The sequence below is a fragment of the Rhea pennata genome, chromosome 8 (assembly GCF_028389875.1).
Source record: "Rhea pennata isolate bPtePen1 chromosome 8, bPtePen1.pri, whole genome shotgun sequence".
NCBI lineage: Eukaryota > Metazoa > Chordata > Aves > Rheiformes > Rheidae > Rhea > Rhea pennata.
The window spans coordinates 32,047,882-32,066,171 of record NC_084670.1 but is presented as its reverse complement, the minus strand read 5'-3'; the positions used below and the strand labels follow the sequence as shown (position 1 = coordinate 32,066,171).

Below are 18,290 nucleotides of genomic sequence, written 5' to 3'. Positions count from 1 at the left end.
ACATAGAATTTTGTATTCTGTGTGTTTAATTATACTGTTTCCAGGCTAATACTTTGGGATTTTTTTCCTTCTTTTTACAGGATTCTGCTCAGGAGAGTGTCATTACCAGAGATATTCATCGTACGTTTCCAGCACATGATTATTTCAAAGATACAGAAGGAGACGGTCAGGAATCTCTATACAAAATCTGTAAGGTACAGTCAGTACTCTGAATTTTAAAGTGTTCCATATTTTTCTATGACTGTATTTTCCCTGCATAAACCTTCTCTGATCCAAAACACTACTCAGTAGGATTTTAAAGCTTTATTTAGATTGTATGTGAAGACTGTAGTGTTTCTGCAGTACTAAATATATTGAAGTAGTTTCTGCAACTTCCCATTTTTCATATCTCCTAAGATGCGTATCAGAAGTGAGAGGCTCATGTTAGCTTTACTGACAGGAGGTTTGATGTCAAAGGTCTGTTTCAGTAGGTGTACGGAGCCGCTGAACTTTCTTCGCTCTGCTAGTAGAGAGGTCAGAGAAAAAGCAGCAAAGCAGCTCAGCAGTGAGGTTAGGAAAGACCCTCCCTGAGATATTTGCCTAGAGAACAGATTAGCTCATCTTTTCACAATACGTATGGGTAACTGTCCAATCGTAGCTCTCAAATCACCTCTGATGAAGGAGTATCTGTAATTTTTTCCAATTTGCAGATGGGGAAGCCGAGGTATGAAGGGAGCAGATTTGGCTGGGTTGTGCAGACAGGCATGTTGCTAAGGAGAGAGCCAGGAAGAGTGTCGCAGCTAGATAAGGGGTTCCACTGTTGTCAGCTGTAGATTTTGTTTGTGGTTTTGGCTATCATCATTGGATTTTTGTTTTTGTCTTTTTTTTTTTTTTAGTTTTTATTTTATTTTTTTAACACATGGAATAAATGAGTGCCTTAGAGACTTCCCTTCCTTTTCCTTATTACTCTCTTTTCTTCTCCAGCTGATTGACAGACAGATGTCTGTGAGATGGAGTGGTCAATAACAAGCAGGAAAGCCAAAAGAGTTCAGTGAACAGTGTCCTGCCTTTGGGGCACGATGATGCATACTCCTGTTCTCCAAATACCTGCTGGGGTGATACAGTCTCCTAGTCAAACAAACAATAATTGGGCAACTGTTAAATATAGCTGCTTTGGTTAGATATGCTCAAATTCGTTGTCCTAGGTAATTCACATTAAAAAAATAGATAAATAAAAGAGCAGAAAGGACTTTGGACCGGCTGTATTGATTTCACACTAATTTCAGAACTCTGAAGGTGTTCTCAAGGGCTAAGAGAAAACCATTCCTGTGTCAGCCTTAACAGGAATAACTAGGGCAATGCAGGTAATTGTTGGCTTGTCAGTTTGATGTCAGTGAAGTGAAAAATGATGGAATGGCATTCAGCTTTATCGAGGATTAAATGTGAGGAATGTATTATAATGAATGCCTATGGGTTTATTGAAAATAGATTTTGACAAGCTAATTTTTTTTAAAAAAAGAAAATACAGGTTTGGTTGGTAAAAGTAATTTTATCAAAATTCTGTAGATCATTTAGTTTGATGCCATGCAAAAATTGTAAATGACAATTTACATTTAATTGTAAATGACAATTAACAAGTTAGAATATGAATAAGCTACTCATTAAAGAATTCAAAGGTGGCTTGCCAGAAGACCTCTAATTAACATCTTTGAATAAACGTGTTTTAAACACGATTTGATGAAACTTACTTGTTTGTTTGATGCAGTTATATTAGTCACCTAAAAGAAAACAAAAAAATTATTTTTGATAAAGATTTGTAGGTGACCCAGAGAAAGGGGAATGTTAAATAACAGAAAGGGCAAGAGGATGTATAAATAGGTGAATCTGATGTAGGAATAGAATGACTTGAGTATCTCAGTATTTTACAGCTGCTGCAGCTGCTCTTGATTTTGATTTCTGTGTCCAGAATTAAAGGCAGTGATTTCTAAACGGGAAAGCGTTTGTAGACTTTCCGTGGCAATGATTCAGCGATTTGAGATCAAATCGCTTAGAATGAGCAACTCGGGCAGCTCAGTCTATTTTGTTCAGTAAGGAGAGGAAGATAAGGGGATGAATCTGATTTGAGTAGAAATGACTTAGAGGAATTTTCTATCTAGCAGGCAGCCTGAGAGAGGCAGAGATTTCAGTTCTCAGTTCTCCCCCAGCTTTCTGTAGTAAAGGTGAAGTGTTTCATTTGCTTTCCAAAGCTGGGAGCTCTCCCCACCCCGAGGGCCTCTCCTTCTGCAGAGAAAGGACCTGCAGATCTTGGACCCCTCACCCTCATGTTTTTTGAAAGGTCTAGATCACAACTAACCAGTATGTATCACAAGTTTAAGGCTGCTTTTCCCCCATAGTATTTTGTATTTATCAGCAGTTGAATCACCTCTGCTATTTTGCCACTTTCTCTTGATAAGAAAAGGTCCCGCATAACATGTTTGCAGTCAGCTTTTGATTTACTACTCTGAGAACAGCTTTACATCATCAGCAAACTTGTTACCTTGCCATTTTTATGTGGTTTGTGCAGGATTTGTGAATATTTTCAACAGTACCAGCCTCACCATATCTTTCTATAAGATTCTGGGAGTGACCTCACCCTCACTTCGTGGATGAAAACTGATTGTTGATTCCTACTTTTTGTTTCCTATCCTTCAAAAAGTTATTTGAATGCGTAAGAGGACCTTCTGCTATGATGGCTAAGTTTTCTTAAAAGTCTTTGTGCAGGGATCTTCTTAAAGGTTTTCTAAAAATCTCAGTAGACTGTATGAACTGGATTTTTTTTTTTTTTAATGTGCTCCTTCCAAGAAAGGTTGGTGAAGCATTGCTTCCGTGAACAACAGCCGAACTGAATCTGCCACGTGGTATTATTCAGGGCTTTACTGATTTTATTCTTGATTCTTTCACTGCTTGCCAGGGTGGAGATCTGGCTTAACTTTGGTGCAGCTTTCTAGGCAGCCCCCTTTCCTCCACCCTTGCACTGTTTTCCTCAGTGGCCATGGCAATGGTCTATGAATGACCTGTGGCTAACTGGGCCTTGAGTTTGTGGTGGACCTGAGGTGTTTTAAAGAAAGATTGTTTAAAAGAAAAAATTAATTTCTTTATAAGCTTGTTTCATTGGAGGAAAAAAATCTGTGTTGAAAATAAAGTTGTGACAGCTTTCTGTTAGCAGAATAGCTTTTGACAGAGGAACTGGGTTTTCGTGCTCTCCTTCTAACACGAAAATGAGATATTTGAAGAGTAATATTATTGAATAAGGCTAGAGAAAGTCTGTCCTGAAGTAGGAGGGTAAAAAGCGGGAGAGCAATTTCTCCGTGCCCCGCTGCAGTGAGAGGTGATCTGAGCTGTCAGATGAAAGGAAACCCGCGGAAAGCTCGCTGCCTCACTTCGGCTGCTCTGCCGGTTTTATTCCTTCTCTTCATCTCTCCTGCACGGCAGTAGGAAACCGGCAAAGCTTGAAACTTTTTCTGTTGCAGAACGTTTGTGTGAGAAAGTATCTAAAAATAAACTTTTAGGGCTGACAATGGTGATGAGCAATGAAAGGGAAGAGCTAGCAGCTCAGCTTCTGGATTTGCTGTTTCACCTGAGGACATCAGATAAGGCAGATCTGTGCAGAGCAGAACATCTTTGGGAAATACTTCTGTTTCCTGGGCCCTTTCTGTTTAAATACTAGGAAAATTCTAGGTGTATTTGGAGAGTTCCTTCTCCGTGTTGCGATGAATAATAGAATAATATTCTTGACCTACTTCGATGCTTACATATGTAGTTAACAGCTCTATGCTTCAGGGAATCAAAGCACTTGGCAGAAATAGTCCTCTCAACTGCTTGGAGTGTCTGCAGCACACAATTTAACGTGACATGTGTTTTCTCTAATTTTCTGATTAAAGTAACTCCTATTTGACAAACAACCACTGTGACTTTAATAAGAGAAGCAGAATATGTTGCAGAGAAATCAATTGGTTTATCTAGGTTAATAGTCTTATTGGGCAAACTACAGAAATAGATGTAACACGTCCCTGTTTTTGTGAAAATAGTTGAATTTTATCTCAGCGGTTCAAAGCTGGTCTTAGTGCTTTTCCTGTGAAAAAGGCACTGTGGAAGGGTATGAATCATCTGTGCTATGAGGCGCTTGGTTCCCGAATACTTGTCTCCTTGCTTTTTCAAATATGTAGTTTATTGCTAATCCCAGCCGTAGTTGCCTGGAAGTTTCCTCTGCAGGATCGGTATGGTAGTTGGTGACACCGAACTCTTCATTTTAACCATAATCCCAGTGTCTGTCTGTCTGGTGTCCAGACGAGGAGAGGGAATGATGAACTGTTTTTCTAGCAAAACTACTACTGAATGGCATGCAGTTTAGAGCTGTTTAAAACTGCCCTGTAAAGTGCTTGTCTTTAATCTTCTTTTTCATTGTCACTTCCTTGCAGCCACCTTTTTTCTTTTTCAAAAGATTGCTTTTTCTCAGTGCACGTATTCTACGTTTCTCAGACTTTTATTAGCACAGTTAAAGTTTCCCAAGAGGAAGTTGCTGCATTTGTGCACTTTGGTTCGGTTGTTGGTCAAAGGACAGGTCTGTTGCCTTCCTACAGCAGCCGATCGTCAGTGCTAGTATAAGCAAGGGCCATAAGCAGAATCAGCTGGGACTGATTTTTTCATCTATTTTTGGTTGTTTATTTTCTGCACTCTTGCACTGAAGAGCAATTTTAGTAAATATTGTTGTCTTGTTTCATGCAAAGGATTTTTAATGTTATCTTGTCTTCTTCAATTTACATATTAGTAAGGTTCCTTCTCTGTGCATCTGTGCTCAGCAAGGAAGCAGTAGGACTGTTCCTGCATATGGATTTTCTGCTCAGCCTGTACTAGTAAAAAGGTCAGGATTGTGAATCTTGAGCGCTGGAAAGAAAATAAAAGCTTTATTACATTAGGAGGCCTGCCTGAAACGAACGTGGAGATCTCTTCGTTCTCTGGGCCCACACAGAGTGTCCGGTTCTGCAGGAGGCCTGTTGTGTAAAATATAGCTGCCTCTCTGTGACAGTCTGTAAATGAGTAAATAGTTTCTAAAAATACACTTTCAGTTAACACAGAATGTTTGTAGGATGTGATACATCCAAAACACTGCAGTCGTGGGAATAGCATTGCTTAGACTGTTAGCCTTGCGCTGAGTTTAGGTGTGGAGTTTGGAGTAACGCTGTCACTGCAACTACCCGGAGACGAAGCGTATCGTAAAATACCTTGTTGCACGAGAAGTCCACCGCAGAGCTTGGGTGTTTTCTTGAGACAGACACACTAGGGACTGAAGAAACACATGTATGTATTATATGAGAAACCACCTGGCCCACAGAAAGTAGGAGATGAACTCAGAATCAGCTCGCAAAAGGATGATGCTGTTCGGATACAATGGAAATCTTTTAACTCTACTAAAATGGACTTTAGCATATAGTAGAGCAATTTCTGTCCCAAACATTGAGTGTATTCCCTAAATCACGTCAATCATTGCGATGGTGACAAAGAAATAAGTAATGAGAGCAAACTGAGGTTGTAATAATCCTAAAAATTACATTTGATTCCTACTGGATTTTCCTTTTTTCTGGAACGCGGTTGCTGGGTAGCTAGCGTGACTGTTAGTAAGCGTCCTGCCAGTCCGCCCGCCGCTCTGGCAGAGCAGCGGGAGCTTCCTGTGCCAGAAGGCTCTATTCCAGACGGAGAGACTGAGCTCCGCAGAGCCTCTGCCTGCACCTTTCCTCTGCTCGCTGTGAAACCCGAGCGGAAGTGGAAGCTGTGGCAGACGAGAGCGAGCCCCCGTCACGACGCAGATGCCGTCGCGATAGTCTTTATGAGCTCCGTTTAGTTTGTAACCTAACTGTGATTAGCGCAGTTGAGTTACTGATACTTGCTAGTCAGTGTTTTGCATTTTGCTGTTTCCAGTACCTTTGAACCTTTTGCAAGCACACGCAGTGATTTTTCATTGTCTTGACACGCAGTTTGTTTTGGAGTTTGAGGGGTACTCCTTACTCTTCACTTTTTAAAATTTGTAGGGCTTCATACATGGTAGTTGCAGAAAACCCAAACCTGAGATTTTGAACTCAAGTCAGCAACCTTTCTGTTCATCCTTTCAGTGGTGCTTATTTGGATTTCCTGTCTACAGAAGATTATGATCTCAGTTCATTTTCCTCCAATAATTTCTTTAAAGAAGAATTCCTCCTCATCTCTGGATTCTCACTGAATTTTCCCAGTAAGCAGGCTGCTCGATACCATTAGCTTTTTCTGAGGAGACTGTTGCTTCTGAAGTATTCACTTTCTGATAATGTTGCACTAATGAGTGCACAGTACTTAGAGGCTTTAATTCTGCAGATGAGTTCGTCATTTAGTTAAAATGAGTTAAAGTGAGTTTTAAGTAAGAATCTTTATTTATGTCCTATTTATTAATCTTTATTAAGTCTTATTTCTGAGAGGGAATATTTATTTGGAGCATTGTATTTGGAGAGTCCCAATGCACATAAGAAAATAGTAATTTGAAAGTTTGCAACATTGTTGCAGATCATCCTGGGAAAAATCCCACTCTCTTGAAATTAAAAAGTAAAGGCACATTGACTTAATTGGAAATAGGAGATTGGGGATTTTGCTGTGTTTGCATATTTCAAAGTATAGAAAAACAAAATTAATGCTCCTGAATCTCTTAAAAGGATAAATCTTAAATTATTCATCTCAGATCTTACGTTGATAATATCATATTATGGTAAAATAGGCAGCATCCTTATTTTTGAGGGTATTTTGGTTAATTAAATTGTATGTTTGGCATTATCAAGTACCATAGGTTACTTAAATCTAAAAAAGTTTAATTGGAAATGTAGCATACATGAAGCTTCCAAAGTCTGTTTGCTTTGGGCAAATACATTGGAATTATATAGATTCTAAAGACTTCATTTAAAAAAGTCTTTAGTTGCCGAGATTATGATACTTAGACTTAACAGCAGAAGATTTTTCAATTTGATTTAATTCTTATGCTGGAATGAAGTTAGTATCTAAGTGTCTGATATGAGCTGCTAGTGAGGATAAGATTTTGGGGAGAGACCTCGCTGAAATTATTTTAAAAACTGAATTAGATCAAATGAGTTGATTTTTCTTTTTTTGTAGTTACTGATTTCTTCAAAGGTTTGTTAATGATGGTTTCATTTTACTGAGACAGTTTTCTCTTATGTATCTCTGTGTTCTCTAGTTTGTTTGTTTTTTCTTGTTCTTGTTTTCTACCGGTTTATCCAGTACTTCATTGATTTGCAGTTCCAAGGATCACCTCTTTTTAAAAACTACTATCACATTGCTCATGTATTCTTCTAGTTTAACTGACCATTTAAAGGTTTGCCTGTTCATAATTATGCTCCTTTCAAGTTTTGTGTGCAAATACTGCCTCTTCTTAATAAACTTTTCGTGTTTGCGTCCTTCATTTTAATTCACAGTCTCTTGCTCCACGCTCAAGCCAAGACAGCTCCTTCACCACGGTCCTTATTAGCAAGTGCTCCAGCAGAGGAAAACCTCCGCAGTTCCTCTGCAATAAAACAGACGCAAAATCCCCGTGACTTTGCTGATATAGCAAAAAAGAAAAAAAAAATACATTGCACCTGGATCGTATATTTTCCAAGTAAAGACTTGGGCTTCCTGCTCTGTATATGTTTGCAAGTAGATTTATTACTTGTTTTAATGTGTTTAGGAAGTTATTCAGGAGAACATTTCTTGGTCTGCCTTAATGTTTTTATATTTAACCTGCAGAGTTTGGGTTTTGATGATGTTTCTTTTCTTCCCCCCCTTTTCCTCCTTTGGCCACAATTTCAGGTTGTTTCACAATTTCAGAAGGAATATCTTTTTACTTCTGGTAGCTTTCTTCATCTTTCTTCTTATCCATGTCTGTTCTGGAGGAAATTTGTTTGCTCCAATGTGGTGATTTTAAAACACTTATTTTAAGACGTTTGCTGTTGTTGTTAGCAAATTGTTAGCTATTGTGTTAATAATACTTCTCAGAACAGCGAGAACCTCCACACAGGTTCATCATTTCCTATTAATTTTACAACTTAGATTATTTAAAGAAAAATGAAAGTGTTTTTATAGAGTATGAAAAAGATCAGTGAAATTTGTTACTTGTCATTTTGCATATCTGTTTCTAAATGGAGCTGGCTTTTCAAAAGCAGAAATAGAACATCTTTTTGGAATATTAAAGAAGTAAAATATTAGGCATCTGTATCCTAGTAAGATTTCTGGACACACAGAAATAAAGAAAAATATTCTTCCTTTACTGATGCAATTTTTTTCTTTTTTAATTTTTACTTTAATTCTTCTTATTATTAAACAATGATAGTACTAATTAAACATGTGGAGTATTAATTCAAAAGCTGAAAATATATTTCTATTAATTCAGTGTAGATAAGGAGAGAAATTTTAAATACTCCTTTTTTTTTTTTTTTTTTCCCAAGGCAGCGTCCGTGTTTCAGATTCCAAGTTTTGAGCCTGCTGTTACACGCTTCGGGAGTTTCTCTGCGTATTTACTTCTGTGGCTGGAACGGGTTAAACAAGCAGAGTGCAAATTGCTTCCTTTTTGCTTTCCCCCCAATAACGTGGGAGACTAGTTTTCTCAAATTTCCTTGACCGATGAAACTAAACGCGTGTTCGCGGAGCGTTGTCCCCGCTGCTCTGGGGGGCACCGCGTGCCTCACTGCGGCGGCGGCGCGGCAGGCGGCCGGGCGCTGGCAGGCACGGGCTAGCTTCTTGCCAGGCTGGTAGGAAATAGGTGCTTGTCAGCAATGCCCTTTACGGGAAATCTGCTTTCTGGGCCTTAGAGCTCTCTTCTCGAACCATGGCAGACTTCTTCAGAAGCTTTTCTTTTTTAGTACTCCTTTAGTTAAAAAAAAAAAAAAATATAGCTGTAATATGAGAGAGCTGCCTCCTTATTGCCTTCATCTGCTGTGGTTTTGGAAAAGCTTACCGGCTAGTGGCGGGGGTAACTGCTGCGGTATCCGCCCGGGGTGCTAACCCTCTGTTTTAGGGAGCACCAGTGATAACACTTCCAATGTCAAAACCGTGAACTGTTTCGCAGCTCCTTAAAACAGTTAGGAAAGAAAAGAATCGCTCTTAGAATCTCAGGAGAAAAAAATAATCAGTGTCAATTCTAAAATATTATTAAATGTTTTAAAGTACAAAAGAAGTTTGAAAGGTGCACGATTAAATTTATTCTCCTGAACTCAGCGTTCAAAAGCTTGGGAAAGCTTTTGCCCTCGGGAAAGCCTTGCGGCAGCACGGCAGTCTTAGCAGGGGAAAACGAGTCCTACTCGTTTTTCTGCGTGGTGAGGACATGGAAAAGTTGTTCCTGGTGAAGTTCTCGGCCTAGAATAATCCTCGGGCTGCCTGACCCCAACATCCGTCCTCGCGTCCTCTGCTTAGTTGACGTGAGAGTGTGCTTCTCCCGAAAGAAGGGAACAGGCGCTCTGCCCGTAGCACAAACTAGCCTGGTTCTTAACTCATACTTGTTACACGGCTTTCTCCTTGTATCAGTACCGACTGCAGCAGAATTCCCTGTAAGTGAAGGGAAATTGTATCCAAATCTTCTCAGGATAGAGCAAACAGAAATTGCAGATTGTGGATGTGGAAGATGGAGGATGAACTGTGCACGTTCGAAGTGTCCTGAAAGCCTGTTCACGAATGGTCACACTCTTACTCTCTTCATCTTTATAGCCTCCATGGTGTTACTTATTCTGGGCGTAGATTAAAATACATTTTGGTAATGCGCACACAGATTTGAAACGTTTGGTGACTTTTGTTTTTTCTAGGCGTATTCTGTCTACGATGGAGACATCGGCTATTGCCAGGGACAGTCTTTCCTTGCGGCCGTGCTACTTCTTCACGTGAGTTAATCGCAAACTGAAAACTTTGATATTTTGAAGCCAAAGCAACTTTAAAAACAGTAGTACTGTAACATACTGTTTGACAGATATTAACTGTTGTTTATTTGTCTGTGTTCATTATCCTTTTATTTTACTACTTGATGGCAAGTAGTATAGAAAAGGTTTCTATCTTCATGAATGTGTATATAATCTGCCTAGGTGAAATTTGTTAATTCAAGATTAATCAGCATCTTTAGTAGATGAAAGTAATGTATCTTTTAGCATTTTAACATTTGATGATAGAGGTTATCTTTTTTAAAATTATCAAGTACTGTTATACCAAAACCTGAAAATAATTTGTTATATATTAATATCTATTAATATCATAATATACCTTATCTAGGTAAACTCCCATTGCATTTACGAGAAATTCAACTTTGGGAGATAGTCTCAGGGCAGCTAACCAAACAGAGTCTCATTCATTTTCAATAAGACTTTTTCTCCTAAGGACATTTTATAAAATCTTTTGAATGAAAACTGAATTTGAGCTATGATATTTTAGCCTGTAACCAAAAACTGTAAAAACTTTGATCGTTCATACATATATATATGTGTGTGTGCGCACGCACGCACGGGCACGCGTGTGTGTAGATAGATAAATATACGATTTTTATATTTGCAGTCTACTTAAATTCCATGATGTATCAGAGGATAAACAGTAGATTTAAGTTGTATGGGTTTTGTAAAGAACATGGAGGGGAAAAATACAAATCTCAACTGCTATTATTTATGATCTTGCCTGTTTTCTCTGTCAGGCTTTAAATAATAAATTATTAATTGTGATTGGAATCATTTCATATTGTGGTTCTGTATAGGACTGCTGGGGATATATGTATTACATACGCAGTTCCCAAGAAATACAATTCAGATTATTTTAACTGTAAGTTATAATACCTAAAGAGATCTGTGACTTCTTTCAGATTTAAGGAGCATGTTACTCAATGAAAGTGTTACAGAGAAGCATTAGATTGTTCAAGATAAATGTGAAATTAGTCACGTTGCAGTCCCACGTATAGTGAAAATGAGCTTATTTATGCAATTTTTGTGTAATTTTTGCAATTAGAAATTTACCTGAAGAAGAATTTTCAGTTTCTGCTTGAAAAATAATCCATTTTCAGAGTTGCTTTGAAATGAATGGGTGTCACATTCTTAACATTTGACTGATCCTTTGGCTCCTCTCATTTAGTCATATGCCAGCATTACTATAGCAGATCACCTTCATTTCTAGTGTGTCTGATGTCAGAAGAAATAGCCCTGTACAGAAGGGTACCAAATGGCAATTACACTCTTTTTAATACACCATTTATATTTTACTTCCTTTCTGAATCAAATTAAAAAGAAGAAAATTGCATTCATCTTGTTACAGAGCAGATTCAAGCTTTTTGTTCAACATAAAGCTATTTCTTCCTTTAACTTTGTCTGCAGCCTTTAGCTGCTGTCAGTGGGGATCGTTCTATCCAGCTGAAATTGCAGTAAAGAGTTCTGAGATTCGCAACAGCTCGTTCTAGGTGAATTTAGCCCCTTCAGATCGCTAGCAGTAGATCTGGCGTTTCCTGACATTAACTAGTTACTTTTATATATGCTGTCGGAAAATGAAAGCGTCTGCTTCAACTGTGGCCCTGGAGACAGAGCATAATCATAGTCTGAACCATAAAAGATGAAACCCTGGAGGTGAATATCAAGAGTCTAAAATTCCCTTTGAAGAAAATACTGAGCTTTTATCTATTGCAGATATTTGCTGAGGGGCTGGCAAGAGGGTGAATGCAGGAATATACTAAAAGGTCAAGAGTTGTCACTCTTGATACTCCATAATTGTTTTCAGTTGAAACAATCCGGTGCCTGCAAAAGGAAGATTTTATTATTATTATTATTATTAAAGTTATTTACAATCTGATTTGGGGTCTGCAGTGACTCTGCTTTTACTGTTATGTTCCCTGAAGGCAGGGGGAATGGGGGAGATGTCTTACCAGTGGAAGTTTGATGACACAAGTGTTCACACAAATTTATCTTTCAATGGGCTCAAGCCAATGAACAGAATTTTAGAGTGGCTCACATAGTTTGTCCCTTAGAAGTGTTTGCTATAATTCTGCTGGATAAGGAGTTTTGGTCAAGACGAAATACGGAGATTATAGAGATAAGGCTCCTGAAAAGGCCATGATGTTAATGGGTGGAATCAGCCCTCCTGGTCTCACAAGGAGGCTCTGAAGCCAGACTTTGTTATTTCCGCATCCGTCTTGGGAAACCTGACTTCAGAGAATGTGAAATCCTGGGGTTTAGATGAAAAGAAATAAGCATTATTCTCAATAAGATTCCTTTGTCCTTTAGTATTCGCAGACATTTTTCCCCTTTAACCAAGTCTCTCACAGTAGAAATCACTGTCTTGGGTTGCTGTTTTTCTTTATCTTTTTTTTTTTTTTTTTTTTTTTTAACTGTTGTTCTGAGGATTGGGCACTGGCTGGTCTCTTACGTATTGGCAGAAAGAATACTAACGAGAGTTGTGCAGTTGTAGCCATGTCTACTCGTATAGACCTATGCTCTGCTCCCATGTTTTCTTCAAAGAAACTCTTACAGAGCCAGATCAAGGTGCTCGTCAAGGAGAATAGTTCCCTTGGGATGGTAGTTGCTTAATTCTGAATACTGAGTGCCGTGATGAAAATCTTAATATATCTCTGGTTTAGAATCGATCATGCATAAGCAATTTAAGTGTGGATGTATGTGTGCATTTGTTTAAGGAATTTCCAACCTCAGCACAGTTTTTAAAATTGTGTTTGTGTCTTTTTCCAAATAGATGCCAGAAGAGCAAGCATTCTGTGTATTGGTGAAAATAATGTATGACTACGGCTTGAGGGACCTCTACAGAAATAACTTTGAAGATCTCCACTGCAAATTTTTCCAGCTGGAGAAGTTAATGCAGGTGGGGCCAGGGTAAAGAATTCTTGAACTTTCATAAATTCAAATGCTGGTGTGAGGAGGAGGCTAAAGCTTTTCTTTCATAATCTACTGGACAGTAAAAAGCCTCTCCTTCAGAGGTGGAGTTGAAGTAAAACTTGGATACATCAGCCCTTATGCGGGGAAGTGTAGTATCTAAATCGAAACATTGTGAGTCAATTTTATTTGTTTTCTTTTGACTTTCATATCCAAAATCTTACTGCTAATCTTTGTATCCAAGTAGAGTAGGTGTATTTCTTTTTCCTGTCTCTGCTTACTTTCTCTCTTCTCTATTTTGTGATGGCACTTAAAGAGAATTTCTGTGGTCTGTTAAGGCCAGGGAATCTTTTGGCTGGTCACCACCAGTGTCCTACTTTCTGTGACTTGTGGTGGTGGTTAAGAGGTCAGGCAAATCAGGACATGCTGGTGCTTATGAAACATGAATCAAGTGTTAGGTCGTTTTGTAGAACCTACTGTGATTTGCATACCTTGCTCCTTTTTCTCAGATGTAATTGTTTCATGTCCAGAGCAACTTAACATAAATGAACTGTTGCAAGTTGTTGTTGTGACTAATAAGCAGCTATTAACAGCCCAGTGAGCTTTGACCTATGGTTCTGTTATCATAGTGAAAGCTAGCTGTTCGGGTCAGCTGCCCAGGGCAGAAAGGTGTCTGTATTTCCTTCTGTGAGATGTGTTAAAAACAAACAAAAAAGTTCACAGACTACAATTGTTGATTTATGCATATTTTCTACATGGCAAATAGAATACTAATTCATTTGATATTTTACTTTGGTATATAGTCTTTTCAATATTTACATTTTATACCTTAACAAAGATTTTTATTTAGTAACTGAAGATGCATATGTTATTAATGTACGTGGAATTTCCAGTGCTAATTTCATGGTGCTCATGTATGCTGCCTAGGGTGTCAAGGGGACGGGGACAAACTCTTTCCAGCTGCCCTGTGTGACAGGACAAGAGGCAATGGGCAGAATCTGAACCACAGGAAGTTCTACCTGAACATGAGGGGGAATTTCTTCCCTGTGAGAGTGACGGAGCCCTGGAACAGGTTGCCCCGAGAGGTTGTGGAGTCTCCTTCTCTGGAGATACTCAAGGCCTGCGTGGATGCAACCCTGTCTAACATGCTCTAGGTGACCCTGCTGAGCAGGGAGGTTGGACTAGATGATCTCCAGAGGTCCCTTCCCACCTTACTGATTATCTCATGCAGTTGTGAAAGTTATAATGTGCTTTGCTGCTTTATGGTCTGCAGGTCAAACTCGTTGTTCCAATATCCATGTTTCTTTTTTAGCAGAAGCATTTATAATAAGATGTAATTAAGAAATAACTCTTAAAAATGTACACCATGTATGGCGTATGTTTCACAACTAGTCTGCTTTTATTCTGTTCGATTTTGTAATTTCTCACTATAATCTTACAGTAGCTTCTCTAGAACAGAGTCTCTAGTGGGTATCTCGCTAAAAAAAACCATAATCATGGACACTGAAATATATGAAGAAACATCGCTCAAATGTAGCCAGGGTTTCATTTTGTTCTGTTCTTCAGTGTTTAGTAACCTGGTACTTACTAACTATGTTTATCATGAACTCAGAGGATTAGTGAGTGGTATTGAAGCATTTGTTTTTCCCTTTGTTCTAGGAACAGCTGCCTGACTTGTATAGCCATTTCTCAGACCTGAATTTGGAAGCTCATATGTATGCATCCCAGTGGTTTCTCACTCTCTTTACTGCCAAGTTTCCGCTCTGCATGGTCTTCCACATCATTGACTTACTACTCTGTGAGGTAAGATGTCACAAACCTGAATCAGAAAGACCTCCCTCCTCTCGACAGATGTGCTAAGAACTTTTTTTTCTTTTGGTTTAATTTTATTGGAGTCATTTATTTTTTAATTTCAAATGCATATAACTAAATTCCTTAGAAATGGTGGATACATTGAAGAGATGTTCAGTGAAACACTGATTTGGTTTTAAAATTAATATTCGAGACTGCCTCATTCTTTGTTAGGGTGTCTAAAAAGGAATTGCTGATATACACCTCTGTTCTTTGTTTAATTTGTTAAATAATTGATTCAAAAGTAAGGATTTTAATTTTCTGAAGATAACGTCATACTCTATGAAAAGTAGACTCTTGGTGGAAAAGCTCTAAACTGACTTTTCCAATTCAGAATGTCCAAAGATGGTAAGAGTATTGAAAGTTGCTTTCATAGCCTAATATTAATTAGTAAGAATTGTCAAACAGCACAGTTGGGTTTTTTTCTTCCTTTTTCCCTATTGTTTCAACCGAAATAAGCATATGTTGTAGACACAGAGTGTTATATTTCTGTATTGTAGACATACAAGCACTTCCTTCTGGGAAAAAAAAAACTAGAATAGATTGATAGACTGGAATACTTCTTCTGGTAAAATATTAGTACTTCCTTTTGTCAGTGAGAAGTCAGGGCATCAGTAAAATTAAATCTGTTTTTGAATCTACCACTGATTTACTCTCTGTCTTTAGATGAATGACAGACATTACTCTTGGCCTCCTTGTCTGTAACATAGAGATGGTCATATTCTCTTTTCTATATACAAATAAATAGTTGACATTCTCAAAAGTGCTTCATAAATATGACATGCTGTTGGTTCTAGTTTAGTGTGAAGTATTTTACTTGAGGATTTTCAGGCTTGCTGCACACACATTGATAGCATTCATTATAAATCAAACAAATAACATACCAGTCATATCTCAGTATTTCTTTCCTTAAGAGGATTGCTTCTTATGTATGTTGGTGCTCAGGTATCAAAAAGAACGAGGAAATATCTCCAGGTACCCCATAAGTGTTAAAGGGAGTAAAAGAGAAATAATGGTCTCACTTTTCCACATTAAACGTATTTTACTTTAGACATACCTGAGCTGTTTCTTTCACAAAGTCTTAATTATCTTAAGAAAGCAAATAAAGAGGAAAAGACAAGCTCTGTTAATTTTCCAGCCCTCATCCTGCTCTTTGTAGAGCCAGTCAAGCAGTAGATGAACACAACGCCTTGATTGCTTGGGAATTACTAGCGCGTTTATTTTCGGGATGGGATTGGGGTGTAGATTTAGTCTTTCTCTGTCCGTTCAGTTTATTTCTTCATTCTGCTCCTGATGTACAGTTGCTTTCAGAAATGACCTTTATAAGAAACTGTTCTCAAAAAGTATAAAATATCATTTCATAGTGCTGATGATTGTGCTAGCAGTATCATTACATCCTGCGTGAAGCTGTGGTGCTTTTTATTATATTAAGCTTGATGATAAAATATGCTGAAGAAATCTTTTAGTCATGGTTAATCTAGGCGTTAGTATTTAGAATGAGAAAAGCAACGACTCTGAAAACATTTGTATTCACGTCACGTCTGTCAGTGTTTATCTCCGCGTGTCTGAAGGAATTACACAGGAGAAAAGTTGAAAGTATCCGAGGGGAAAGGGAGAGCAAAGCGAGAGGGTGCTAGGGAGGGGGAAGCTTGCTAGCATTTGTGGAGAGTAATCCCATAACGCTAAAGGAGCCTCTTTACAGCGTCTAAAAATGAGTCAGAAATGGTAAAAAACTTGATTTTAAATGGGGAGATGCGTGCAGACCTCTTGAGAGGGAGGCAATGTGTAGAAAACATAGTGGGGCGACAGCGCAGACACTGAAAACCCTTCTTAATTTTCAGGAATCAGCTAGTCCGAACTAACACGCAGCTCTGAGAACTGGCCAGAGGAACACAGATTATAACTGTATTAAAATGAAAACCTAGCTGACCCTCTTCCTAGAAGGAAGGTGAAATCTGAAGGCATATGGCATAGACAGGCTAGAAAAGAAGTAATTCTTCCATGGCAGCCTGAAATCATACTGTGGAACTGCCTGCCCGGTCAGCCGCCGGAAGCAGCAAGGGAGCAGTCAAAATAATTTTTTCTGCATTCATTTGCTCTCTACTTTATCTCTGACAAAACAGCATGCCTGTAATTCCAGCAATTGGATGGAGAAAAAAACAGTTACAGCTGTTAACAGTAGAACATATTCTAAAAAAAAAAAAAAAAACTCAACAACCCCAAAAGTCTTTGAAGTGAGCTGCATTGTATATTTTTTTTTAAAAAACAAGCTTCCAACTTTCTTGTTAATTTGTCATAAATACAGACGAATTTTAAATCGCCTTTAACTTTGTTCCTGACTCTGCGTTCTCCGTATCCCCATCTGGCCTGCGGTTGACAAAGTGTTTACATCCTAAGCAACTCTTCTGCGAAAGAAAAGATTCGAGGGCAGAAAAAATCGTATTAAAAAAAAAAAAAAGGAGCAGCTGAATGGGTGCTGCAAGCCGGGCATTCCTAGGGAGATTCTCCGGTCCCCGGGACACTCGTGGAAGTGTGGGCTAGCGTTTTGGGTTGCCCGGGAGTTTCTGGATGCGGTACGTCTCTCTGGTTCTTAACGGTGGCTGGAAGAGCAAACAGCTGTCGTTCTGGGGAGCGGTGCCGTGGGTGAGGAGGATGAGGAGGGACGATGCCTGGAGGCTGAGCGCAGCCGGACGTGCGGGAGGTCTTGTTGGCAGGCGGTGGGCTGGCCCACGGCAGGGTGAAGAGTGGGGAGGAGCAGTGCTGGCGGGGGAGCCGGGGCTTGCTGGGAACAGGGTGATATTTAGTGTGGCTTGGGGATGAAATTATTGTTACTGCTTTTTTTTCTCTTTTTTTCTCTTTTTTTCTTTTTTTTAAGAAAAATAGTTTATAGAGTGTTAGATTCTAGCAGTGGGAAGAGGAACATGATGCAAAAGATACGGAGAGACCAGAGAACAGCATGTGTACGTGCATGTGTATGAGGATGGATTTGCAAAGTGGAAAGGGAGAAGGGAAGCTTGTTAAATAGAGAATACCAAAACTTGGGAGAAAATTTGCAAGAAAGGAAATTTAAATAGCTGATAAATAACAAAATTATTTTTATTGAGAAAATTTTAAAATCACATTGAAATGGTTAATGTGTGCTGTTATGATCAAAAATCCTTTCATCATTCCCACATTAAACGTTACTTGATAGAAAGAACAATTTTGTTTAAATTCATAGTAATTTGGAAGTTACCTCAGGAACTGGAACGTCCTCTACGTTTTCAAGTCCTAAATATCTTAAATATCAACCCCCAAATTTCCAGTGGCCCTAGGATATTACTTGAGAAAAATGCCTCTGTAGTTGGAGGACAGAACGTGTCAGCCACCCCGTCTGCAGCGCCGTGTCTGGAACACGTTTTGGTGGTGTTCATTGCTTCTGTGACAAAAACCTGAAGACAATTTTGGGCTGGCAGAGATATTCCATGGGTAGCATGTTCCACATAATGCTTAATTTGTGTCTGATTCCTTGTACTGCAAGCCAACCAACCAACCCCTTCATCCAGTTGAAAGTTTTCCGGTGATTACAGCAAACTGGAT

The 18,290-nt window shown here is 38.8% G+C and overlaps 1 protein-coding gene across 3 annotated transcripts in view; it reads left to right on the top strand.

Annotated features, from left to right (window-relative positions):
- The window catches only part of RABGAP1L (RAB GTPase activating protein 1 like), a 239,259-nt gene that overhangs the window by 135,495 nt on the left and 85,474 nt on the right, over positions 1-18,290 (top strand). For all 3 annotated transcript variants that reach the window (XM_062581619.1, XM_062581618.1, XM_062581616.1), the window contains 4 exons: positions 81-194; positions 9,822-9,896; positions 12,724-12,849; positions 14,520-14,663. In XM_062581619.1, coding sequence (XP_062437603.1) covers positions 81-194; positions 9,822-9,896; positions 12,724-12,849; positions 14,520-14,663 — 459 coding nt within the window. The remainder of the gene's footprint in view (positions 1-80; positions 195-9,821; positions 9,897-12,723; positions 12,850-14,519; positions 14,664-18,290) is intronic.